Source organism: Parasteatoda tepidariorum, chromosome 4, assembly GCF_982258835.1.
Source record: "Parasteatoda tepidariorum strain Cologne lab strain chromosome 4, Ptep-v5.0, whole genome shotgun sequence".
In the NCBI taxonomy this organism is placed as follows: Eukaryota; Metazoa; Arthropoda; class Arachnida; order Araneae; family Theridiidae; genus Parasteatoda; species Parasteatoda tepidariorum.
The window spans coordinates 101,845,774-101,872,812 of record NC_141758.1 but is presented as its reverse complement, the minus strand read 5'-3'; the positions used below and the strand labels follow the sequence as shown (position 1 = coordinate 101,872,812).

The 27,039-nt window shown below is 27.2% G+C and overlaps 1 protein-coding gene across 4 annotated transcripts; it reads left to right on the top strand.

The window, feature by feature from the left end:
• Positions 1–10,393: 10,393 nt before the first annotated feature.
• CycE (cyclin E) lies at positions 10,394–27,039 on the top strand. Of its 4 annotated transcripts, none has more exons than XM_087161830.1 (10): positions 10,394–10,530; positions 10,919–10,991; positions 11,087–11,159; positions 18,251–18,604; positions 19,235–19,381; positions 19,460–19,555; positions 20,573–20,710; positions 22,552–22,663; positions 23,907–24,064; positions 26,704–27,039. In XM_087161830.1, exons 2-10 carry the CDS (start codon positions 10,978–10,980, stop codon positions 26,821–26,823), a joined length of 1,212 nt encoding a protein of 403 aa, XP_087017956.1. In that variant the 5' UTR covers positions 10,394–10,530; positions 10,919–10,977; the 3' UTR covers positions 26,824–27,039. The 4 variants fall into 4 exon arrangements, with proteins under 4 accessions (XP_087017956.1, XP_087017959.1, XP_087017957.1 ...); XM_087161831.1 differs by having other exon boundaries at positions 10,464–10,580; XM_087161832.1 differs by having other exon boundaries at positions 10,508–10,826.

The following is a 27,039-nucleotide window of genomic DNA, read 5'->3' as shown; positions in this document are numbered from 1 at the left end:
GCTCTATAGATTTCCATCACAATTTGATATTACTACAATGATAGAATTTATTGGTTACACGCCAATGATAATATGCTAACTTGCGTGGGAAAATATCTGCAGACAATTTTTAAATTGCAGGTGTTAATAATTCTACCCTAAAATTACATTTAATACGTTTTAATTTTATTTCGAACATTGCTAAAAGCTGTATATCTCTTTTTACTCGCCCATCTTACATTATAAGGCTATTATATGTGCTAAGTTAATTTGTCATCATATCCTTTGTTATTTGTTACGCGATTAATAAGGTTACGCATAAATAATACATTTTGCAATGCATATATTTCCATGATTATTTGTTATCTATAAGCATTACCAGGATTGTGTTATGTTATATTTACATAAAAACACTTTTCCATATGATTCCTTGGAAATAATGTTCAAATTTTAAACATTTTGCAAACTACACATTCAAAATAATTTATGATGCCAAGTAATATTATTGATATATTTTATTTTATTTAAAACAAAAAATATGTAATTAATTATGAATAAAGGAGTTTATAAGTAAAACATTTTTTAAAATCATTTTAAACTTTAAAATTTGTATTTCTGAGTAAATTATGTGATGTATTTATAAAGCATATAAATAAGGTATAATGTATTTTTTTACAATTGCGTGATATTTGAACAATAATTTTAATACATTTCTCATAGAAAATGAAAATAAAGATATTATATTTGTACTTTCATAGCAAATAACAATAATCGAGATTCAATAATTTTGAATTATAAGTAATTCTCGTCAGAAAATTGTAATAAAACAGTAGTTTGAGAGAAATGCAATTGCTTTCAAACAATTTAACAGCTTTAGCTCTCAAACATACTATTCCAAAAAGTTTCTTACAAAGTCTTATTTTGTTAAAAAATAAATAAGTAAATAAGTAAATAAATACATTTTCAAATGAAAAAAAAAAGTTTTTTTGAGCAAACGATTTTACACAGAAATAGAAAATTTTCGAAACCCTTTTTCTTGTTTCAAATTTCAGTTACCAATTTTGAATGAAACATTGCATACAAAATGCTTAGCTTCAAATTTAAAAAAGTTCTTTAAGACTCTGTATCCTAAATAAAGATAAATCAACCAATTTAGTTAAAATGTAAACGTAATATAATATCGATTTATTTTTTATTCGACACATTATTTTTTATTTCAAATTATTTCTTTATTATCTTAAGAGTCTTGGTCTATGTTCATTAATTATTTGATGAAAACGTTAAACAATATTCGAAAATTATAAATGCTAAGCATATATCCCGAAATGCTTTGGTGATGTATAAATATTAAATATTTAATCAAGGCATTGAGAAATAGTAGAAGTAGTATTAAAAACTTTACTAGCTATACTTTTTTTCCAACTTTATTTGCATAATTTTCAGATTTAATATTATATTAGATACTCGAGAACATTTTTAACAAAATTTTCTCGAATATCTAATATCATATTAATGGAGCAACAAAAAAAAAGTCGATATTTTGGATATTTAATGCTCTTTATTCATTTACAATTTTAATTTTTTTAATGATCATTTTTAGCAAAATATTCTCGAATGTCTAATATCAAATTAATGGAGCAAATAAAATCATTGATATTTTGGATATTTTACAGTAATGCTTTTTATTAATTTAAATGTTTAATTTTTTTAATGATATAAATACAAGTTTTTTCCATGACTATAAAAGTTTGAACTTTTTCTTAAATATAACTTTTATGAATTAAACATCTGTCCACATGAAACTTAAAGCTAAACAAACATTTTATGAAGCCTTTTTTCAAGATGACGTCACTCAACATGTGTGCGATGGAGCTTTTGGGGAAGTTATAGAGGTGCAGGACACGCGCCGCAATGATTTAAGAGAGCACACCTTTATATTAAAAAGCGCAGCTGAAGATTTCCTTTTCAAGAAGTCCGACCCCCTTATAAAGTTCTCCCCTTAACGCATCTACCTCATATGCAAAAAGTTGGTAGCATATCCTTTGCATAAGAGTCACCCTGCCAGAGGAACCTTCTATTCGAAAGACACGTGGCGAGCAGGATGCCTCTACCTTTTATTTTTCTTATTTAATTTTTTTTTTTATGTTCAAGTTTTAAAGTGATTTTAAAAAAAATCTAAAGACATTTCCTCCAGAAAGGCGGAAGAGAACTTTAGGTGAAGGTGATTCACTCAAACTACCATTTCTAGCTACTGCAACTACTACTGAAAGATAAAATTAAATTTTTAAATTATACCTTAATTTCGCAAAATATCGTCTGATTCCTAACTAAAAATAATGTTAGATTAAATTTAGTTTTTAAATTGTGTTTTAGTTTTGTCCAGTATCGTCTGATTTAAAATTTCAATGATTTTATTAATTATTTTTGTATAAAAACTTTACTCTAGGCAAAAATTAAACCTATATAGAACTTACCTTTTATTTTCTTCATTTAATTTTTAATGTTAAAATTTTAAAGTGATAAAAAAAGAAAGTCTGAAAGCAATACCTCCACAAAGGTAGATTAACTTTAGAGGAAGTAATTTCACGTGTTCTTTATTTTCAAGTCACTGCAATTACTACTGATAAAAAGATAAAATTGAATTTCTGAATGATATTTTAATTTCATCCAATATCGTCTGTTTAAAAAGAAAAATTATTTTTAAACTATCGTCAAGAATTGTTCCTATTCTAAACTTTTAGATTTAACAAGAAGCATTCTTATTTACTCTTTACGATTTATTTCCTTCATATATTTTTTTCTTACTTAGGTCTTAAAATGATTTAAAAAGAATTCTGAAGATAGAATATAGATAGTTACCAGGAAGATAAGGAGCTTTAGTGGCCACCAAAAGTGTTCTTACACTTATGATTTTCAATGAAACAGGACTTTACCCATTGGTTGAAATATTCAGAATGGTATTTAATAGTACGATCTATAACCTATTTTTAACATAACTGTATGAAATATTTTAAAAACATAGTAAGACTTTATTTTTAGAAAGCAGTAATCAAAAAATAACAAAAACATTAACTCACAAAAGATCGTACACTTTTAAAAAATCCCTACATATTAATAAATATTTTAATTTTGCGTTTAATTAGAAGGACATCCTTGATCATTTACAATTACCTTTAAATGGTTCGAAATCGATTTTACTAACTTCTTTGTAATTTCTTCAATATGTTCCTCCATTCCTCTATCGTTTTTGTTTTTAGTTCTTTTTTTATAAATCGTGTTTTTGAACTCTAACTTCCAATTCACTCCAAAAATTTTCCATTGGTTTGAATATAGTCTATGTTCCACCATTCTTCCACCGTTTTTGTTTTTAGTTCTTTTTTTACATATCATGCTTTTGTACTCTAACTTCCAATTCACTCCAAAAAAATTCATTGGGTTTAAATCTGGTATTTGAGGTTGTGTTTTTAGAACTTTTGGGCAGTAGTAGAGATAGTAGAGACGAACTTTGAGAACCGTATGTATACCGATTGTTATATTCGTATAAAACAAATCCATATCCAATATCTGAATTTGGGGTGGATAAATTTAAATGGCCTCGTAAAATATTTATATAAACGGCATAATTTTTATTATACCATGAATAAATACTAACTTATCTAATCTTGATGTTGACATGCACCCCCACGCAAGAACACCTCCACCACCATGCTTAATTGTTCCAATTAAGTTTCTAGGGTTCAATTCGTCGTTTTCTTCTTCTACCTATAATTATACGACCATCGGAATCAAAAATGTTAAATTTGCTGTCATCAGTAAATACAACATTATTCCTAGTAGCTTGGAGTTTATTTAACATTGATTTTACGAAGGAAAGCCTAAGCTTTCCGTTTTTCACACTCAAAAAAAATTTTTTACTGGTAGAGCGTCCATTTTATGGGATGCCTGCAAGTGACGTAGTGGTATCTCGAACCTGATTGATTGTTCAGACATGGAATTTTTTTACGTTAGCAACTGTTCTTTCCATTCTATGTCGAGCAAGCCAAAACCGTCAAGTATCAGTTCTCTCAAGTGACGCATTCTAAATTCTTTCACGAAGAATCTTTCTCAAAGATTTCAATTCTTTCACTTTATATTTACACAAAGACAAGCACGAAGTCATGTGGAACATAAACAAACTAATTATGCATCGAAGTTGCCAGGCACACAAAACAAATATATATATCACAGTTACAATAAAATACATAAACAAATAAATCTAAGTTAAGTAAAAGTAGTAGACAGGAAAGAATTATATTTCACCTAATTCGATGTGCGATACGGCTCTGTATTTCATCAACTTATAGGTATTTCATTAACATATAGTTAGGTCACATGTGTCGGTATGGGAGGTCTTCTTCTTGAAGTGCAAGTTCCCGCTTTATCTACTGTGAGAACTCGACGAGCAGTTTTATGTGAAATTGCTGAGGAAGAATATCATTAAATTCTGCGAAAAGTTTTAACAGCACTCAAACGTGGATTTTTCTCAACTTTTCGAACTGTAACAGTCTGATCACGTTTTGTTTACAATCTTGCCTTCAATTTGATTTTCTGTAAAGCGTTCAAACGCCTGGTGCGCTGTAGAATAGGATAGAATCATAAACTTTGCGATATTCCGAACTGATTTATCAAAAGTATGATGAAAAATAACCAACTTTCGAATGATGTTTATTGTTTCTTTACGACAACCAGCTATTTTATAAATAATAAATATTATATCGCGAAGTAAGAAAAAGTTAAAACCAAACGATTTTTTAATTGCCACATCAATGCAGAAAAAACTAGTAAATTAAAAGCAAAAATAAATAATTATAACTAATAATAAATAAATAAAGAATAAAAGAAAAAATAATAAATGAAGAAATAAAAAGTCAGACGATAAATTTTAATTACAGGGCCAAACGATAAATTTAGTTTTGAATTTATATGGAAAGATTTTAATTTATGATTACATTTTGTGGCAAGTTCTCTGTTAGACATTTGTTTTTAATCAGTGAATATTAAAATGAAAGATGGAGTTTCATACTGAATAACACAGAGATAATACGAAACTATATGAGACTTCATGTTCGAATCAATTTCCAAAGTATTTAATCTTTTTTTATTGTGCAATTTGTCTACATTAAAAAATTATTTAGATTCCGCTTCCACACTTTACACTTGTATGAAATTGTTTGAATAATTGATTTAAAAAAAAGAAAATTATACCTTTTATCTTCGATCTTTAGATAATTCAAAAGTAAATGACATTTTTGTTTGTTTCTTAATCCAATCATGAAAAATGTTGATATTCCCCCAGCTGGTAATTTCCTTTATATACATCGTTAAGTTTAGAAAGTAAGAACAACTGAAAACATCATAAAACATTTTTTAAAAAAATACAATTTCCAATTCAACTTTCATATTGAATTTTGAAAATATCACTTATTGTGTTATTCTAAAAATTTTACAACCTCTAACAGTAATTATGCCTTGGTTTACTTTATTTTTTGATTGCTAAGTGCGAAATATAATACAACTCTTTTGAGCAACAAAAATTCAATATTTATAAATCATACATTTTTAAAAATTTCCCCTACATTCATTGCTTACGATGCTAATTCATTAAAGCATTAAAATAAGTAAAAGCAAGTTCAAAAATTTCTGCAACTGTTTCAAAAATGAATAACCAATATTGTATTTAGGTTATTGTAAAAACTATTTTAAATAATTCTTTCAACATTGGTTGTTTTATAAATGTTGTAACTAAAATAGAACTATTTTATTTCGTCAAGTAGTTGTTGCATGGATTGAATGGGAATCCCACAAATTAAGTAAACTTACTTAGAGCACTGATAAGAACAAGACAAGATTGATAAAAAATGAATGTAATAATTCGATTAATTGATAAAAGCACAATAGGCTTTTGAAAACTCAAGTGGAGGTTAGATTGCTATAGAAAGGATTGAAACCAATGAAAAATTAATTTTTTGAAACAAATTTATGATATACTCGAGTTACTTTATTTAAAATGAGCTAAAGAAGCATGCAAACTACTCGTAATTTACATGCACAAAAGAATGTAAATTGAGTTAAATGAAAAAACCTAATTTCTAATCTTAAACTATATGGGAAAACTATCTCTATTGTAAAATGATTAAATTACACAACTGCATTTTCTTTGAATAAATTAATGGTATAACGAAAACAATGATTTTAAATTATGTTTATGGATTAAAAAGATTTATTTAACTTGTATTGAAAACAAAAAGGATATGAAATATTTTTTCTTACTTATAATGAATTTTTTCAAATAAATAATTTTTGCTGAAAATTAATTATATTTTGAACTTATTTAGGCTAGGTCTGTGAAGTTTAAAAAGTTCTCTTCGAACTCGATATTGATCTACAGTAGTGATTGAGGATTATTTTTAACGTAACATATTTATGCTTGTTAGAAAAGCATGTAGGGTTTCTTTTGAATTGTTCTGTTTACGTTTATTCTGAGAATAAGAAAATATAAATTCTTGACAAAAATATTGCTAACACAATCAAAAGAGGTTTTTATAATACTACGGACACATATTCAAATGAGATTTTTATAATACTACTGACACATATTCGAAGGAGGCTTTTATAATAATATTGAAACATATTCAAATGAGGTTTTTCTGTTAAGAAGAAAAATAAACGTAATATTACATTATCAGGTCAGACGGTTTCGATTTTCTAACAAGGTGAGTATAAACAGCGTCTATAAAAACACTAAAACTCCTTTAACAAAGAAAAAAATCCCTTGGCAACTGCAATTAGGAAAATGAAAGTTGATATTAAAATTCTCACAGTAATATTTAATGTTCCTTCAAACATAAAAGAGTCCTACATAAAATTTTGATAAAGTTGCGGCCCGCCATTTGACTGGTGTTTTTAATTGCTGCCCGCGGCCTCATGTAAGTTGGAAACCCCTGTTTTTGAACAATTAGCAATCTCGAATTAGCATTCTTTTTATTCAAGTTCTTTAAATAATTGTTTTAAGACAAAATTCTTGGTTAATTCCATTCGAATTTTAGGTTAATAAAAAGTTAGCAAACTAATTTTTATTTATTACTTCCTGTCACTGTTAAAATTTAAAAAGTTAAATTGATTTGACAGTTATTTCCGTTTGCTTTACTATATATTGATCTGTACACAATACTTATGAATTCGTTGCTGTCATTTTTAAAAACCTCTTCTCTACCACACACGTCTTTCCAGATTCCCCAAAGCAATTACTTTTACGAACCACTGCCTTATCATCAGCAAAAGAACGTTATTTGTCAATATCACCACAATGACAATTAGAATGCAAGGCGATAAGAATATGGTACCTTCCTAACAAAAATCAGCTTCTGAGGATGTTCTTTTCATTAGAAACTAGAAAAGAAGACCACTCTGTTGTCTGATAACAATTGCAAATTGCAAAGCATCAATCATGTAAAAAGGATTTACAGCAAGTACTGAAACTGTGGGCAATATGCTTTGTATATGAAGAGTAATAAGATGTTATATTCTATCAGGAAAATTTGAGTACCATAGTAGAAGAGAAATGTTCTATTTAGAACTAACGAAACATTTATACCCTTAATTGTGGGTGGTATTTCCGGAAAAGCGAAATATTGGATAAAGTTTTTTAAAAAATGATAATAACATATGTTTCTACTTAAAAATACTAAATATAATTAGTTATTTCTCGTACCTAACTAATATTTCACTTTCGTCCGGGAAAAAAATACAAATAGAGAGATGTGTTGAAGTTATAGACACTAGCAAAAAACAATGCGTAACTTATAATATCGATTGTTATAAAATGCCTAAATGTTTTATTTTGTGACAAGAAATAAGTAAAAGTAATAATAGCGAAGCATAATTCGCGTTGTTAATTAATTGCGTTCATACTTCATTATGTTTGTTACAAAATACATCAAAACTATGTTGTGAGACAATTAAAGAGATGAGTAAAAGTTCTATTATTGTTATTATTACTTTTTATTTTTTTAATCTTAAGCTAGGACTGAGGCCATATCGGCCACGAGTCCTTTGGTAGTAAAATAAAACTCTGTTTTTTTATAAGAGATGTCGAGAAAACAGTTCAAAAAAGAAAGAGCAGGGCAGCTTTTGTCAAATGAATTAAATCTATAAAAGATCGTAAAGGATGCAAGGTGAAGATGGAAAAATATTAAAAAGCAATAGCACCAAATAATTCGAGACTTATAGTTTTGTGCTATATTTGATTTTTATAAACTGCATCAAAATTCGATTTTGTGATGATTGAAGAAAAAAGTAACATTAATAAGCAGTAGTAACATCAATAAAACAAATGCAACAAGAAAAGATATTTTATTCTTCTATTTTTTATTGTTCTTTATCTCTATCTCATTAACTTAAAGCAGTGGTGTTAAATGTTAGGGTCAAGTTTTCATGAAAAAGAATAATAAACTATCATTAATAATAATTCAAACACAAAATCTACAATACTACAGCAGCCATACTTTTAATGGCTTTCTGAAATACTAGTTGGTTTCTAATAGTATTATTATAGTATTATTGCAAAAACATTATTATCAGCAATATAAATGTTTGAATCGACTGTGATTTTTGTTATGTTGATGTTTTATTTATTCATGTTGCAAACGAAAATTGAAAAAAAATTTTTTTTATCAATTTTAAAGTATTAATAGAAAAGAACTTGCGAAATTTTTAGCTATCATTAGCTTTTTTCTTTGTTGAAAATTTTTTGATAATTTGTATTTAAAAATACGCTGAAAACTCATTAGAATGCATTAATTTTTTATTCATACTAATTGAAAAAACTAGTTTATTAATGCACATAGAAATTACTAAACATTCATTTTTTTTAATTTCCAGACTCTGAAAACAAATAAGTGTATATTATTTCTGTCCGACCTGATGCTTCCAAGTATTCTCTCATATAAAAAATTTCTCTTCAATAACAATACTAATAAGATGGATTTTTTTTTTTTTTTTAATAAAGGGAATAAGTTTTATCTTTTCTAATTTTAAAGAAATGCGTTGAAAATTTATGTAAATTTATTATTTTTATTTACTTAAAAAATTATCGGCTACTTTTATTCCTGAGTTATATACTTTGAATTCGATTAATAATAATGAGGTCAAACTTAGTTAAAAGTTTTATCTTTGTCTTATTTTAAGTAAATGATTAAAGAAATAAAAGTTTTTTGTCTGTTCAAGATTTAACTCTAGTAGTAAAAATATAATTTTGACAGGCTTTGGCTTATCTGCCAATTTTAAAAAAATAATAATAACTTTTGTTTCTTTTTATTAATATCATTTAGCGTTGCACAAAGGTTTAGATCAATTTTAATGAAGCTTATCACTTTTCCTTATCATAAATTTCATTTGAAAAATGAAATAATAATTTTTTTTGCTCTTTTTTTTTTTTAAATTTTCTTACAATTTTTTAAACTTAACTACTTTTATTCCTGAGTTATATAATTTGAATTCGATTAATAATAATGAGGTCAAACTTAGTTAAAAGTTTCATCTTTGTCTTACTTTAAGTAAATGATTAAAGAAATAAAAGTTTTTTGTCTGTTCAAAATTTAACTCTAGTAGTAAAAATATAATTTTGACAGGCTTTGGCTTATCTGCCAATTTTAAAAAAATAATAATAACTTTTGTTTCTTTTTATTAATATCATTTAATGTTGCACAAAGGTTTAGATCAATTTTAATGAAACTTATCACTTTGCTTTATCATAAATTTCATTTAAAAAATGAAATAATAATTTTTTTGCTCTTTTTTTTTAAAATTTTCTTTCAATTTTTTAAGCTTAAATATTAATTTTTAAAAAGTAAAGATATCATGAAAAGTACAGCTAATGTTTAAAGATAAATAAATAAGCCTGCATTATACGGGAAAAAAATTACGTTTTCAAAATTTCTTAAGATAACAATTATAGTTTTTCAAATTTATGGCATATTAAAAATTTCTGATTCAATTACTCCTCAAAATGCATAATTAATTGTATTTAAAACCTAAAGAATAAGATTAATATGTAATAATTTATCACAACCATTAAAGCTCACAGTAAGTAGGGGAAAAAAATTCTTATCATTTAAAAGGCGCGTTTAAAAATTGCGCGAAAGGAGTAGGTCTAACTTTTTATTTTCATTATTAGTACTTATTATCTTTGGTGTTGTTTTCCCTCCTGTTTCATTTCATTTCACATCATTAGACAGGCGAACGAGGATCTCCGCCTCAAAACTTTACAAAAGTTTACCATTTGTCATATTTATCATTAGTTTCTTGCGCCAAATTTTCCTCTTTTTACAAAAGAGAACTTGCAGCTTGGCGTGATTCAAAACTTTTGGCGTGAAATCAATCGACTAACAACCTAGCAACCCTCTCCGAAAGTTTGTGCGCCTAAAAACTTATTTTGGCGCGGTTGTTCTCTCCTCAGCTGGAAAGTTCTCAATAGATTTGACGCTGGTTCGAATATCGTCCGCGATAATTTTGGTATGTGCATAACAGTTTCTTCGGCTTACTCAGAAATTATTTAAAAATAGGTATATTCTTGTGACTGAATTAATTTTTCAACAGTCAACTCCAAAGGAATAATATTTCTATTAAATGAAAACCGATGTTTTTTTTACCCTATGAATAATTATTTTTTCAGCCCCAAATTGATGTTAGGCATAATACCCTAATACAACTAAAAAATATTTTTTATAAATATATATTTACTATATTTTTCTTTAATTCTTTGTTATTCTAAAGGCTAAAATACTTGTACTTCTTCTAAAAATATAAAAGTATGCATAAGATATATTTATTATTTTTTAATATTTATTTGTTTATACGATCACATACTAACGCGTATCTGATATTTTTATTTTTTCTTTAGTTATATATTTGATCCTTACCTCAACAACAGCTTGTACATTCTCTACATTGACTTCAAATATGTCAATGAAGAGGTAAATATGTAAAAAAAATTCTTTAATTATGTTTTAAATAATTTTTTTCCTTAACCCTTGTTGCTGATCGTTCTTTGGTTTGTTATATTTATTAGCCATTCAAGAGATCGTTCTAAAATCCAGCCTGCAATTTTATCTCGCAAAAGAAAAGCAGAAAAAGAAATAATGGTGAGTTATTAGCATTATTTATCAATTTATAATTTGTTAAATAATAGAATTCCACCACATCCTGTGGGATCGAATTTTCAATGCAACTCGCTATATGCCTTACTATTTCTGTATGAAATTTCCTTTAGAACTTTTAAGTTAAATGAAATATGTAATATATATTTAGTTCTGCATTATTTCTAATAATAATATTAGCTAAACATGTACATACAGTACGTTTTTTATCTTAGTGCTATATCTGTTTGCGCGGCAAGTATTCCCGCCATATTAGATACAACACCGGTATACCTCCCTAGACCGGGCTACGTGTGAAATTTTTGCGCGCTCTAAATTCCTTGGAATTTTTTGCCGGTATATATTTTTCTTCCAATGTAATTTTAATTCATTTAAATTTTATTAATTTTTGTAAATTGTGATTATCAATGCAAATTCAATTTTTATTTAGTTGATGTGATTTTATTTACATCGATTTATTTGGTATATTAAACTCTCATTAATGAAAATTTGCATAAATATAACAATATTATTTTTGAGTGTTTGGCATAAATTTAATAAATTCAACTTAATTTCATGTTTTTATTTATTATTTTTTTTAAATTATTTTTTACATATGTTTTTTTGCTTGCTTGTTTTTTTTTTTTTTTTTTTTTAAGCTGTAATATGTAACGCTTAAATGAGTTGTAAATCCGACGTTTATATCATTTCAAAATAATTTATTTAATTTTCAATTCAAACTTTACTTTGTTTTGAAATTGAATCATATTTTTTTATTGCATTAAATATTTGTGTTAGGTTTTTTTTATCCTTTTTGTATAATTTTTATTGCTGCTCTCTTAAAATTTTTTAACATTTATAATTATGTAACATTTCACTTCAGAATACGTTTATAATCGTGTTAATAAAAAATTGAACTTGTAAGAAATTTTAATGCATCCAAAAATTAATCTAGGCTACACTAAAGAACAAAATTATTGGAAAACATAAATCCCAATAACTACTTTAAAAAAGGTGTTTTAAAGGAATTCTTTTAGCTATATCTTAAAATTTATGTTTAAGTAGTGTATTTATTCACATTTTAATAGTATATTTGCAATTTAAATATGTATCCTAATTGAATGGTATTTTTTTTACCCTTTATTAAATTAAATATTTATTTTTAGAAATATTCTATTTATTTCAATTTTAAACTTATGATATGATTTTTTAGTATTTATTGGTAATACTAAAAAATCATAAGGTTTTTAGTTGGTTTTTAAAAAATATTAATGTATTCAAAATTAAAATATACTTTGTTATAATGTGAGAAATTTGTCCAGATAAATGAGATTAGAATAAAAAGCTGATCATCAAACTATCCTTTATTAGATGTTTAAAGATTGAACAGCTGAGCAACTATTTTGAAACTGTACTGTTTTGCATGCGTACTGAGAAATAATATTAAAAAAAAATTTCAGTACATTTATTTGTATCATATTATGCTACTGAAAAACTTTGTCTATTACATCTTGTATTTGACTTAGCTTGTTTAAAAGATTCGAACTATGATTTAAAAAATAGACTGGTAAAATAGAATTCTTAAATACATTTTACAATGCATCAAAAAGGTATAAACAATTAAAGAATTCAATTTAATTGAAAACTAAGACATGTGAGTGGTAAGTGAATAAGACATATTTTGAGACTTAATGGGTAAAGTTTCTTTAAAAATGTGTGAAAGTATTTTGCTTGCATCAACAAAAAATAAAGCATTAATTTTTGCAACCTATGTATGTTAAATAAAGAGATCTTATGATTTACTAGCGATGAGAGATGTTTTCTTTATTAATGAAACCGGTCTTAAATTAAGCACAATAATTTTTAAAGAAAAGTTACTGGCTTTTCCTGTCTTTTTTTTTTTTTTTTAATTTTAAAAGCATTACAGCTTTTGAGAAAAGGAAAACTGTACTCTGGTACAATTAAGAAGGGGGGGGGGAAATGTGAATCCTTTTAAAGCAGTCCCCTGTGTGCTTTATGGGAATTCATTGTGTTACCCTTTCTTTTCAGGTGTTAATAATTCTGCTTTTTGATACTTTTTGGTTAACCACAAAGTATCAAAGCTGAAAGTTGCCAAAAAAATGTAGACCTCCGTCAATTTATTATTCTATTTTTTTTTATTAATTTATTTATTTGAATATGCAAATTTTTAAATTGAGAAAATATATTTGAATTTCTTTGTGTTCGGCTAACTGAAAGTATCTGGCTTTAAAAAAAAATTTCAAAAATTCTCAATAACTGATTGATCTTTCAAAAATGACTTACGTTGCAAATTCTGGATAAGAAAGTAATAAATATATAGTTAATAAATTAAAGGTTTTAGTTCTATTTCTAAATAGTATAGATTAAGAGTGTACAACCTTTTTGATAGAAATATTTGGACAGTTGTGGGCAATTATGGTAATTTTTCTATCAACATCAGTGTTCTAAGCACTAAATCCTATTTATCATCAGTCAACTTAGTTATGTATTTACATGCAATTAAAGGCTTTTAGTTATTGAAATTCATTCGAAACTAAAAAATGCCAAACTGATGTTTAAATATATATTCTTTATCAGACAAATAGATTTGTCGAAAATATATAAACAGATGAAAAATAATTTTTATCATGTAACATTATTCAAAAATTAATTTTAAAATAAATTAACTGTAATGGTCATAGAATAAAAGTAAAAATTAAATGTTTTATTCAGCAATATAAATTCAAATTAAATATTTTAATTAAAATTTTATATGCCCTGAAATGATTCAACATAAAACAAACGTATTTTAACTTAAAATAAGATTTTTAATATAGTTGGGAATGGGTTTTCAAATTTAGAACATTTTACTTAGTTAATTATAAAAGGTTTAGTGAATGTTACATCTTAGAACAGTAAATTATCACATTTTCAAATTATTTTAAACTGTAGGCATCTAAGAACTGAAGTATTGCTCCACTTTTTTTTATTATAATTTTAAATATTATAATTCTGTATTGAAATATTTGTTCTTTAATACATGAAAACAAGTTGCAGCAACTGTCCGAAGAACGGATCGCAAAAGAGATTGGATTGACAATAAAATCAGCACCAACGAAGCATGTCAAAAGTGATTATTAAAATGCACATTTTGTATCAGATTAAAAATATTGGGATTATTAAAACCACTGAATAATAGCTGCAGAAAATATAATAAAAATGTACTTCAGATTTGTGATAAATTTAGAGTTGTGATAATATGTATAAAAAATATTAGTATTTTCAAGAGCATAGCAATAACTATCAAAAAAGAACACCTAGATTTGCAATGAAATCAGTGAAAATAAAGTGTGTATTTATTTGAGTCATTATGATATGTATTAAAAATATCCAGATTTTTAAAACCACTTGAAAATGTAGCAGTTGCTACTGAATTAAAAGTAACTAAACAAGTAACTTGAAATGACAATAAAATTGTCATAAATAAAAGTCATCATTAAAATACATGATTTGAAACTTAAGAGCTGTATTAATATCGTATTTTAAATACCAAGATCGTGTTTGAAAAAAAAAAAAACAGGGGAATCCAACAATAACTGATGAAGATACACGATAAAGAGTCACTTAGATTAACGATTAAATGATCACAAAGTACGTCAAAAGTTTTTTTCTTCCAAGTTTTTTTTTTTCCAAAAGTTTTTTTAAATTTTTCCCTATTTTATTTAGGTATAGCCAAGTTTGACAGGTTGTGCACCCCTAGCTAGATGTAGTTATACTTAAATTTATTAAATTCATTTATGAATTCACTATTAGTTATTGTCAGCAATTTTAAAACTTAATGAAGTTTTGAAACCTACTAAATTGAAGTTCTAAATAAAATTAAGTCTATAAAAATATTTCATGCTTCTGATTTGGTAATCACAGAACTAAAAATTAATATCAGAATGTGAAAAATATATGTTTTCTTAAAATAGCTTAATTATCTTTTTACAAATTTCTTATATCTTTATATCTACTTAACCCATTGGCAAATATAAAGTTTCTCTTTTCACTGCTTCAAAATGTTCGCAATTTTCATTACAACTTAATTTAGGCTGATTCTCTTTTATCAATTAGAAAATCTTGGTGTGAAAAATCATTTTCCTATCTAATTTTAGATAGGTTGATGTTTAGGCACAAAAAAGTCAAACTTTATTTTTGGACAGGACTGTTTGTAGCGGTAGAATAAAATGATTTTTTTTTTGTGCTCAACCATTTGGTATGATAAAAAAAAATTTATACATGCAGACACACTGGTGGGTTAATCTTATATTTATGAAAATTTAATTTAAAGGCATAGAAATAAAGCTGTTAATCAAAACAGGTCCTAATCTTAGAATTGTTGAAAATTCCTTGTAGATTACTGCTTCCCAAGTTATGTCACTGAAGAAATCATATTAAGAGTAATATATAAATTTTCCCTTATAAAATAATTTTTTCTAAACCATACTCGGATATATACACTAATGCTGTGCGGGGAAATGTTTTTAGCATCATTTACAGATTTCTCTGTAGGAATAAATAAAGAGCAGGGTGTTTCCTCACAGAAAAGGGCACTCACTTACCACTGTTAAAGTTTATCAAACTGTAATATTGTGTAATAACGGATTTGAACCTCACTTTTTCAATTCTCCTCTTATACTATTTTAAGTGTATGTTACACCAAGTAGTTCTCACTCATTATCAAAATAACAGAAAAAGCATAGTCTCAAGCTGTACGACAGTCTCTGTGTATAAGTTTTTAAATAAAAGGTATTTAAAAAGAAAATATTGTAATAATTAAAATCATTAACACTCATTTGTATATCCCCCCCCCCTCTCCATCCAATTAAAAGATGTGAATATCTCTGGGTCTGAATATCATGCGATTTTTAAATCTATAACTAGACGAGATTAAAAAAATTTTACAAAAATGAAGGAATGAAACTAAATTTGAATAATTATCAGTAACTAAATAAATCAGAAGTGAACTTTTTATTAAAGCAAGTGGTTAAGGAAACCTTTTCCTGAAAAAATAAAAAAGGAGTGTTTTTAAGGGATGTCTTATTTTTACATAAAGGACAAGGAGGGTGCAGTGATAGGGATCAAAGGGCAGAGGGCCCTTCTAAAAACACTTGAAGAGAACGCTGATCATTTATTAGAAAAAAAATATTAAAGTTCCCCTATTTTTCCTCTTGGTCATTATTTTTACGCATCGCTGAAAATTTTTAGTATTATTCCTTACAGAGAAAAAAAAAAGGAAAAGTCAGTGCAACAATCCTGACCCACAGGACAATTTCGCAGATTGATATGAAAATGTCTTTCACTGTTTCATGCAGTCCCACTATTACGGCATTGCATTTGATTTTCAGGCATGCTGATACGTATAACATAGAATTTTATAAAATTGAAACATTTTTAAAAAATTCACGATTTTTTGATTTTTTCATAGGTTGTAAAAAAAAACTTTTTTTTTTAAATTTTTTTTATAAATTATTTATTTTGGCATTCTTGAAGTTTTTCGTGACTAATTTTCAAGAAATATGCGTGTTTTAGAGTGTTGCCTTCGTGCATCATTAATAACTTAGCTACACATGTTATCAATGATAGCTGCACATGTTATCACCTATCAATTGGCTCATCCATTTATCTTCTAGAGGGATATTTGAACAAAATTTCGGTCCTTTCTTGACTAGCTTTTCCTTTATCAACTTTTAATTGTTAAAATGAAATGGTATTAAAAGTGTATTCTAAAATATGTAATCAAATTTTTGTCTCTAAATCGTAGCCAGTTCTTAAAAAGTTAATAACCTAAAAAGTTTAAAATGCAAAAAAAAAAAATACTGAAATCAATCAAAAAATTGAAATCAAAAATGTCTGAAATCAAAAACATCTTGAAAAATTTTCAGAATCATATTTAGATTAGTTTTTTATTTTTGAAAATAGTTATAAATTATAACTTGTTTTTATAAATTTTGTAAAAAATTGGAAGATAATTTAAAAGTATCTGTAATTTATGGAATGCTAATGAATACCTGAAAAAGATTGCATTTTCAAAAATCAAATTTTTTGTAACTTGAAAAACTTTTCAACATCAGCTATTGTTATTAGAGAGATATATAGAATAACAAGATTCACTGTAAAAGTAATTTATAAAGGAAAGAAATTGATTGACAAATAAGTGTACCTAAAAAAGAGATGTTTTTCAAAATTCATTAAAAAATGTTTGAAAGAAAGGTGAAAAGGAACTAAAAAGGGAAAAAAATAGCCTAAAAGACAAAAAAGATGAGTAATGCCTTATAACGGAAAACATCAAATATGCCAAAAATACATTTATCATTCAAATCTTGGTGATAATCATATTTTTAATTTTTCATTAAAAAATACTTTTAAAAGAATTAATAGTATAGTATAAAGAAATGTAATAGTACAGTACAGAACCCGTTATCCGGAAATCAGAAAACCGGAAAACCAAAAAACCGGAACGAAATTCGGTAAATTTTCCCGCCATTTTTAAATTTTTTTTTCTTCCTCATAAGATATTAGGATTTTTCTTTCTTTTTTGAAAGATGTTTACCATACCATCATTTTAGAAATAATCATTACTGTATTAATTCATCGTTTTTTCTTCTTTTTAAGATTATTTCCTAATATTTATTTTTTTAGTTGGGTTTAACAATAAAAAAAACGGCTTTTTGTAGCGATTCAGAAAACCGGAAAAATCAGTTATCCGGAATAGCGATGGTCCCGATCGTTCCGGATAATGGGTTCCCTACTGTAGTATGTTTTAGATTTCCTAAATCCTTTGTAAACCATCGAGACAATAATCCTTTGTCAAAGTTACTTTAAATAAATTCAAAAGTTCAACACATTATGATTTGTTAAATTAATGATGTTTATGAACTACAAGTTTAATTATCAGTAAATTATTCTCTAAGAGAATAACATATAGTAAATTTAAAAACAATACTATGCAATATTTTAAGTTTCAAAAGAATGTTTATATTGTTGTAGATTATATTTTAGCAATGTTTTTTTTTCTTCTGAAACAATCAGTACTTATTATTAATTTATTTTAGATCACATCTCCTTCATCTGAATTCTCATCACCTTCCTCCAGCATTGCGACTAGTAGTTGCGAAAACACACCCACAACTGACACAGAAGCTTCTGCAGATGAAACTGCATGCAGCAGAAGATTGTCTCCCTCTGCTCTGAAGGAATTCAGGGGCTTAGCTAAACTAATGCATCCTTTCTCAAATGCATGCAAGCGATCTTCACCTTTGCCAGAACTTGACTGGGCTGAACAGAAAGAAATGTGGCATTCTATGGTTTTGAAAGATTCTATTTATACAAGAAATAGCAAAGTCCTAAAAAGGCATCCAGATTTAGAACCTCGCATGCGGTCGATTTTAATTGACTGGTTGTCTGAGGTAATTATTTCTACCAATAAATGTCTTTCTTTTTTATTCTCTGATCAGGGTCTGTTAAGGATAATCGCAACCACATATTGTTTTACATAGAAGTTGGATACTTCACAAATTAATTATTCATAAATACTTTATCCTTTACAAAATACTTTATCTTGAAAAAAGATCCCTTACAAAATTTTTTGGTTCGAAACTGGATTCTCTCCAAAAAGACATTAAAGACTTGTTTTTTCAGAAAAGCAAGATTTTTTTTCTCCAAATACTCTGACAAAAAGAACTTGATTATAAACTAATTTTAGATTTTAAAGATTTTTAACAAAATAAAATCTTACACAAAAAATCAAATAATCATTCTAATTTTGGCCAATAGTATCAATTAGTAATTAAAAATTTAATTAGGAACATATTTTAATTTTTACTAAACAAAATTTCTGTTATAGTTAAAAGTATATATTAAGTAAAGGTTTGAAAATTTTTTTAAAATATTAAATCAGAGCTGGATCAAGATAAGAAGTTTGTCTAGAAATTTGTCATCATGTTAGAGTTGTTATTTTAGTATCATTGTTTATAATAGCTGTTAAATCTAAAAATATAACTTTTTTATTAAAGCACGATTTAATTGTTTCCTTTTAGGTTTGTGAAGTTTTCAGAATTCACAGAGAGACATTTCACCTGGCTATTGATTATGTTGATAGGTTTTTAATGGCTAAATCAAATTTACCAAGAAATTATCTTCAGTTGCTGGGCGCAACGGCATTATTTGTAGCATCTAAAATGGAGGTTAGTAATTTTTCATGCCCGTTGAATTTTTTTCACTAACCGTTTGTTTTTTATTCAAAATTTATTATTTAATTGTAGGAGATTTATCCAGCTAAACTAGAGCAGTTTGCTTATGTTACCGATGGCGCATGTGCAGATACTGATATTCTAAATCAAGAGCTCATCTTGATTATGGTAAGTCCGACTTTTTTTCTTTTTCAGATGAAAATGTGTAACTTATTATCGGCTGGCGTTCAAAATACTATAATTATTGGTGACTCAGGGGATAGAGCGTTCGCCTTCCAATTAGGTGAACCTGGTTCGGATACCTGCGGTTTCTGGTGTATATGAATTCCGCACCCTGCTTGCACCGACAAAAGAGCTAAAGTGAAATATCCTCAGTGATGGACGGATCATGGGTAAGAGTCCCCTTGCCGTCAGGCTAACCGTGGGAGGTTCTTGTGGTCTTCCTCTCCATATAATGCAGATGCGGGTTAGTTCTATTAAAAAGTCCTCCCAAATTTCACCCAATACTTGATCCAAGAGTTCCTTTGTTTTCTGGATTGGATTCAAAATTACAAGGCTAGATAGTTGAACATCAGTAGTCACTATTATAAAATAAAATTATTCATGATCTAATATTCATAATTTTTTTCTGTCTTATGTTGTGTCAACAATTAAATGCCAATTTAAGTTTGTTTTTTTTTTAGTTGAATGGTGTTGTCAGTGTAAAATCTGTGACCAAAAGCAAATAGCCTTATAGCCTTTATTTACAATCGAAGTGACATCGGTTAATTAGATTTCCCTTAAATTGTAGATAAAACTGCTGAAACGAGTATCAAATTTGATTTTGAGTTAGATTGAGGTACAAATGTCTGTTAATGAGTGCAGCGCAGATCAGGCCTTCTACCATGGCTGTTATTTTTTAAATGTTGTTGTGTTTTATACTGTAAAAATCAATGAAAAATATAAATAGTATTGTAGTTCAGTGACGATGGCTGTCTGGCTGGATTAGGATATCAAATTTTGTTTTGTGAAGATGGTACTACAATTAACTTAAAACTACAAGGTTTATCAAATTCATACAACAAAATTTTCCTTAATTTAGTAACCTTATCATTGTGAAAAAAGTACAATCTGTACAATGTTTGAGATGAGAATTCATCTTATATTTTCAAAGTATGTATTAAAAAAAAAAATTTTTTTTTGCAGACACTTAACTGGAATTTGTCACCTGTCACCATGAATTGCTGGTTGAATATATTTATGCAATTGGCATTTTTAGAAAATGGAGAAAACTTAATAGGTCCTGAAAGATATCCTCGAAAATTGTTCTTACAAATCAGTCAAGTAAGTCTTTACTGTTAAAACCCTTTTTAATGTTTTTACTTACATAGTTTTTCAGAGGTATGGTTATTTTTGGAACACATTTGATGTGCTTTTGCACCCTGTGTTCAGCAATATTTTTTCTCTTCAATCACTTTTGGCATATTTTTATTAGTGATGCTTTCATCACATGATGATAAAAGAATAAAATACTCAAATAAGTTTCGAGATTCATTTGTTTTGTGACCTTTTTTTTTCACGCAAAGCATGCATTTCATAAATAACTGCAGATCTATAACAAATGTTAGCTTCCAGGCAACTTTTTCTTCATGTGCCTATCTCTTCGATTCTGAAAACAGAATCAAATATTGTAAACCTAGGGAATTCAAAGTTCACTTGAATTACGATTAATTTTTAACCCGGCATAGTCACTTAACCCTAAAAAAAACATTGGCGTAGGATTATACTGTTTAAATGTATAACAAGCAATGGCATCATTTGTAACTATTAACTATTTTACAGACATTTTTTTGCACAAAATTGCAGTTCTCCAAAGAAAGATAACGCATATCTATATAGAGTACAGTTTTGGATAATATATGGAATTGTAGGCACCAGTTTTTTTACTACTCTGCGTAAAATAGACAAAAATAAGAAAATCCCCATAAAATAAATTTATAAAAACTCACCTGAACATTAAAGTATTCCACTTTCACAAATTTTTAAAAATCTTATTGATGACACATCATTGATAAAACAGTCCAATAATTTTCAATGGTGCGAAATAGACATAAATTCCTGTTCAATTTCCTACTGTTTAAAAATCACTCCCTCCCTGTCTCCACAGCAGCCTAAGTACGCTAAAAAAAATTTATACATATTTTCCTAATAAAACTTCTCACTCTTAATTCTACTTCTAATCATTGCTTGGATTGACAATAAATTGCTTCAAAAAATAACCGACATGCAGACTCCAATTAAACTTTGCTTCCATATCACTTTACAAAACTTAATTATGCCCTCTAAAACATTTATTCTGCAGAAAAAGTCACAAAATTCAACCCTAAAATCAAAATTTAATAATTAAATTTCTGAAGAAAAAAATAATTGCTTAGAAAAACGAAGCACCAATAAATCATTTAATATCTCATTACTTTTCTCCCATCTGCACAAATAGAAAACAGTTATAATCATCATCACAACGTCAAATATTCAAATCCAATACTACCTCTACTCCCCCCCCCCCCAAAGATTATCCCATTTTTAACATATGTCCCATTATTCTATCAAAATCTCTGTGATAACTAAGTTATAAATCAAGCCAGATCATTATCAGCTATTGGGAAACTTGGCAGATAAATTGAGTATTATTTGCAGATGCACAACAAATTTTTGCCTTATTCTTTAATCGGTACCAATTTTAATATGTTCAAATATTTTCATCTGTACTATGGATAGTTCTCAAAAAGTGCCAGTATAACACTTCTTAACTTTTAGCTCAAGAAACAAGTCAATTTAAAATTAATTTCCTGTAAAAATTTTAAAGAAAATTTATAATTTTGTCTAGTAACTTACTATTATTTTGTTTGACAGGAAGTGGAATAAGTACTTTAAATTTATTTATCCATTCATAAATCCTTTTTTTATCAAGTGTTCATACTTTTTCATATGTTTTTATGAAATATTTTGATACAAAATGCGATTTTTCTTATATGTGAGATTTTTCTCATAGAACTGTCCAAATAATTATGTATATGTAACACGATGCATTCATTAAGATAATCTTGTGTCCTGAAATTCAATAAAAAAGTTATTATACTATTAATGTTATTGTTCCCACTATATGTGACTTATTTTTTTAATAGGTCTTAGATTTATGTGTGTTGGATATTGAGAGTTTAAGGTTTCCCTACAGTGTTTTATGTGCATCTGCCATTGCTCATTTCATATCAAAAGAAACGGCCATGCACGTCTCTGGTAATTTACATTTATTTTTAAAATTTTGTTTTGTATTTATCATCTCTATAATTGTAAAAATTAAACTTGTGATTGGTGCTAAGATTTTATTTTGAATCTAAGTTTCTGTTTTTTCTGCCAACTCTACTGGATTTTGCCAGTTTCTCATGGTCTACTGGTTTGATAAAAATTCTCCTGGTTTTTGCACATTTTAGAGATCCCAAATTGAAAAAGTTTCCTTAAAAAATCTTCATTGAATAGAATTTATTGCTTGCTTAAATATTTAAAAAAAGTATTGCTAATACATAATGAAAGTGAACCTCATTTTTAGTTATCAGTTTAAAGCTGTTTTTTTATTTAAAACTTTTTTTAATTAATTAAAGAAGTTTAAACTATCAATAGTAGATCACCTGTCTATTACTATTAAAAATTATGAGTTCTAATTTCAAATTCTAGTTCATTTGATATTGATCATGAACGAAAAATATTGCAGACCATTGATAAAGCTTTCATATTTTGATGACAGTAAAAATTCACAATATGTAAAATATTTGTATTTTATGCAACAGTCAACTATCATGAAATTTATATTATTTCGTTAAATCTACTGAATCTTTTTCTTCCATTTAATAAAAACTCAACAAATTATGTTAATGACATTTCTTAATTTCGGTGTTGTCTTTTATCCTTATTAAAATAGTCTAGAATATTGTTCTGAAAAATGTCCTGATTTTTTTTTTAATCCAATTTTCCCACTACTAACTCTGTTGGTGCATGATTTGTTATTACATTCAGCTTTACTGAAGACACTTTGCTGAAAGAAAAAATGCACTTTAGGAACTACATACAATGTTTAATAAATTTGTAACTTATAAGTATAAAAAATGGAATTATTTTATAAATTTTCAACATGTCAACAGGTTTACTAACGACATTGACAATAACAAAAGTTGGTAGTTATTGTATGCTTTAATTCATTTCTCTCTATGGTTGCCATTCTTCATGCTAAAGTATCATGAAGATCACGTCTAATTTTTTAATGATACAGGCATTTGAATTTTTTAAAACCAGTAACCAGAGTAACCATATAAGTTGGTTTCTCACAGCATTATTCTTAAGCATCCTCCTTTTATGCTTTATTGCCTAATTCTTTTCTCTTGAACCGTACGCTTGCTATAATATTTCATATTGTTTAAGTTAGTTTATCGGTACTCATTAAATGTTTGGAACAATCAATTTTAAATACAAATGCCTGTCGTCATAGGTCTTTGTTGGAGTGAGCTTTTGCCATGTGTTGCATGGATGAAACCCTATGTTGAAGTAGCTGTTGAAAATCAAGTTCCTGATGTTAAACTTTTCCATGATATTCCTGCTGATGATGCTCACAATATACAGACGCACACTGCTGGGCTTAAGCTTTTAGTAAGTTTTTCCTCCTTATAGTTAAGAACTCATTCAATCAGCCTCTAAAAAAGTTTTTTTTATTATTGTATTTTGAGCAAGATATACGGTTTTTTATTTTATGTTGAAAATTTTATGTCTAACCTTTTACTTTAATTTGCTCTTTTTAAAGGTCCTTCTTAAGTGAACCAAATGCAAGACTCTTGACTTGTGTCACAAAGAGTTTAGTGGTTCCAAGGCCTAACCTTAATATGTAGATTATAGTGTGAAAACAATACTTTGAGTTACAAAATCAAGCACAAAAACATACTTTCTCTAGGGGGGGAATTCTTTTTCTCTTTCCTTTTTGACAGATTTGATCTGACAATCCGGAAGATACGGTCTCAATAGTTCAGGCTCGAGGTAGGTCAAAGATTTAGACCTCTTAATTGTTAATTTCCCTTTTTAAAGTATTTCACTATCCCAAAGAAGTCATATTTTACTATTTTTTTATTTCTTAGAAACTATTTATACAATTTTCTTTTAATTTTGTATTTTATTCATTTAAAATTACATAGAGATTGGATAGAAATTTGTATAACTTGCAGTTAAAAAAAATTTGTTGGCCATTAGAAGACATTTTTTAATTGTGCAAATTTTTTTTTCCATCATTAGTTCCATAGATATGCAAATAGTGAAGTTAGCATTGAGGGACCAAAACTTTCCACCTTTCTCTTGCCGAAACTACTGAGACTATCCATATTTTTAGGCTGACGAATCTATTTCCATACATTTTTGTGTCAAATTTCGTAACTTAAAATGTTGCCAACATATCTATATAATGATAAAACCACCAAAAATATTCATTCTTGCATTAAAGTCACCATAATTTAAAAGTTGTCAGCTATGTAATATGAATTTATCTCATTTTTAATAAAATTGCTGAGTTTCAATTTCCTAATTATTTTAGTTAAATCATAAAAATTTGAATGTAGACTAAACTTTTAATTTTATAAAAATTGAAATCAGGATCTTCTTAGCACCAGAGCTTCGTTGCAGAAACCTGTATTCTCAAAGAGCTGTGAGAAAGCTAGAAAGACTTCAAAAAACTTTATAAAAATTCTAAATTGGCTTAGGTAAGGGTAAAAAATTTTGCGAAATTTCTAATTTTGATTCACTAAGATAAATTTTCCTTATTTAAGTATTTTCCCAATTTGCATTGTTTTAGGAATTGTCCATCATCAAAGTGTGGGAGCTGCATATTAAGTTAACTAAGTTGTCTTAATTTCTTTGAAAGCATTTAGAACGTGCAAATGTAAAAAGGATTGCATTTCAGTTAACTGATCAAGTATCAACAAGTGAAAGGTTATAACTACAAAAAAGTGTTTGTCTCTTATAAGATTGACATTGAGTTCTTTCATCTCCCTAAAATATTTTAATTATAGTTTAAAGCCATTAAAAAACCTTCCTATATATGGAGTGTCTTTTTATTTTTGTGTAAGTATTGATACGAGTTTTTTTTTCTTTCATAATTTGATAATTTTCATGTAAGTTTCTTTGCGTTGTGAGTTGTTGGCAGCAGCTAATGAATTTTTTAACGAGCACTGTTTAGATAAAATACAGTGTAAAATGGCTTTATTGAATTGTAAATACAGTGACTCTCAAAAATGTTATTATGACTCTCAATAAAATAGGGCGCTTTCTATTAATTTCAATTAGTTTTTCTGAATGGATATTTAATAAGAAGAAATATATTCTCTTAGCAAAACTCTCCATGGAATATTTTAATAGCAAAGCAAAAGTTTTAAGAAATCAGTCAAAAAGTATCTATTAGTAAATATTCTAATTTTTTTATAAATTAACATTTAGTCGAGTTTTCTTTTGTATCTATGTGAATAAATGTAACTTTTTCTTCTGGTAGGAAAGCTATTTTTTTACCTCATTATTGTTTTTAGTTAGTTTTTTGTTTTAATTTCATGTTATTATACTCTAAATTCCAGTTCTCTTCGAATATGGTTTATTGCGTTTAAATATGACACTTGAGGTAGTGTGGTTAATTACCGAGACTTCACATGATTATGATAGCAATCTTGATTTTAAAAAAAGTTTTTTCCAATACCCAAATTTTGGGCTGATGATTATAAATTGTATATTTAAGTAAGGTTGATTCTTTATGCCATCAATTAGTTTCAAATTACCTTATCCTGATGCTAATATGCACCAACATACAAAGACACCATCACTGTGCTTTACTATTCCAACTAAGTTTTTGGGATACATTATTTTTTCAAGATGATATATTAAAAAAAATAAATTTTTAAATAAAATACTTAACAATGCTGACATTTTTCTTGTACCTATCATTCACCTCATGAGGGGGAAGGGGAAAAAAACCTGCTGACATGAAAATTTTAAGATTTCTGCCTGGAAAAATCGGGGAAATTTGAAACCTGATTTAAGTGACTACTCAGTTCTGATAATCTTTTTTTTCTTTTTTTTTCCTATTTATTTAGTTGGCAACATATTTGAATTCTATAGAATGCTTATCTTGATAAAAACCATAGCCTGTGCCCAGCCTGAAATCCTTAACCTTTTATTGAGTTCAAAAATGTAGTTTTTCTCTAATTTTAAAATGGCTTATAATTTTAATAATATGTTTAATAATTTTTTCTGTCTTTTAGGATTTAGTTCAACAGAAAAAGAGGATAGCGAAAAATGAAACAAGCCCAAGTTTAGTATTGAGAGAAATGACTCCGCCACAAAGTAGTAAGAAACCTCACTTAATGGTTATTGATGAGTAGTCTATCTGCTTTTTGGATTTGTCAAAGAAATCACCTTCATGCTCTAATAAGAAAAGAAGAAAAAATTTAAAAAAAAAAATCTAGTCTTGATCAGCACACTTCATGGGGAAAAGTGCAAATCTTCCGACAGAAGTTGACAATACCCCTTTTTTAACGACTTCTCTTCCATATCAAGTTTTATTGCCAAATGAATTTCAAAACTTTTTTTTTTTTTAA

Bases quoted from the DNA above. Each gene is read 5' to 3' on its own strand.
- CycE (XM_087161830.1), top strand. The intron at 19,556-20,572 runs GTAAGTCCGACT...TTTTTTTTGCAG, and splicing joins AAGAGCTCATCTTGATTATG to ACACTTAACTGGAATTTGTC. The intron at 22,664-23,906 runs GTAATTTACATT...CTGTCGTCATAG, and splicing joins AACGGCCATGCACGTCTCTG to GTCTTTGTTGGAGTGAGCTT.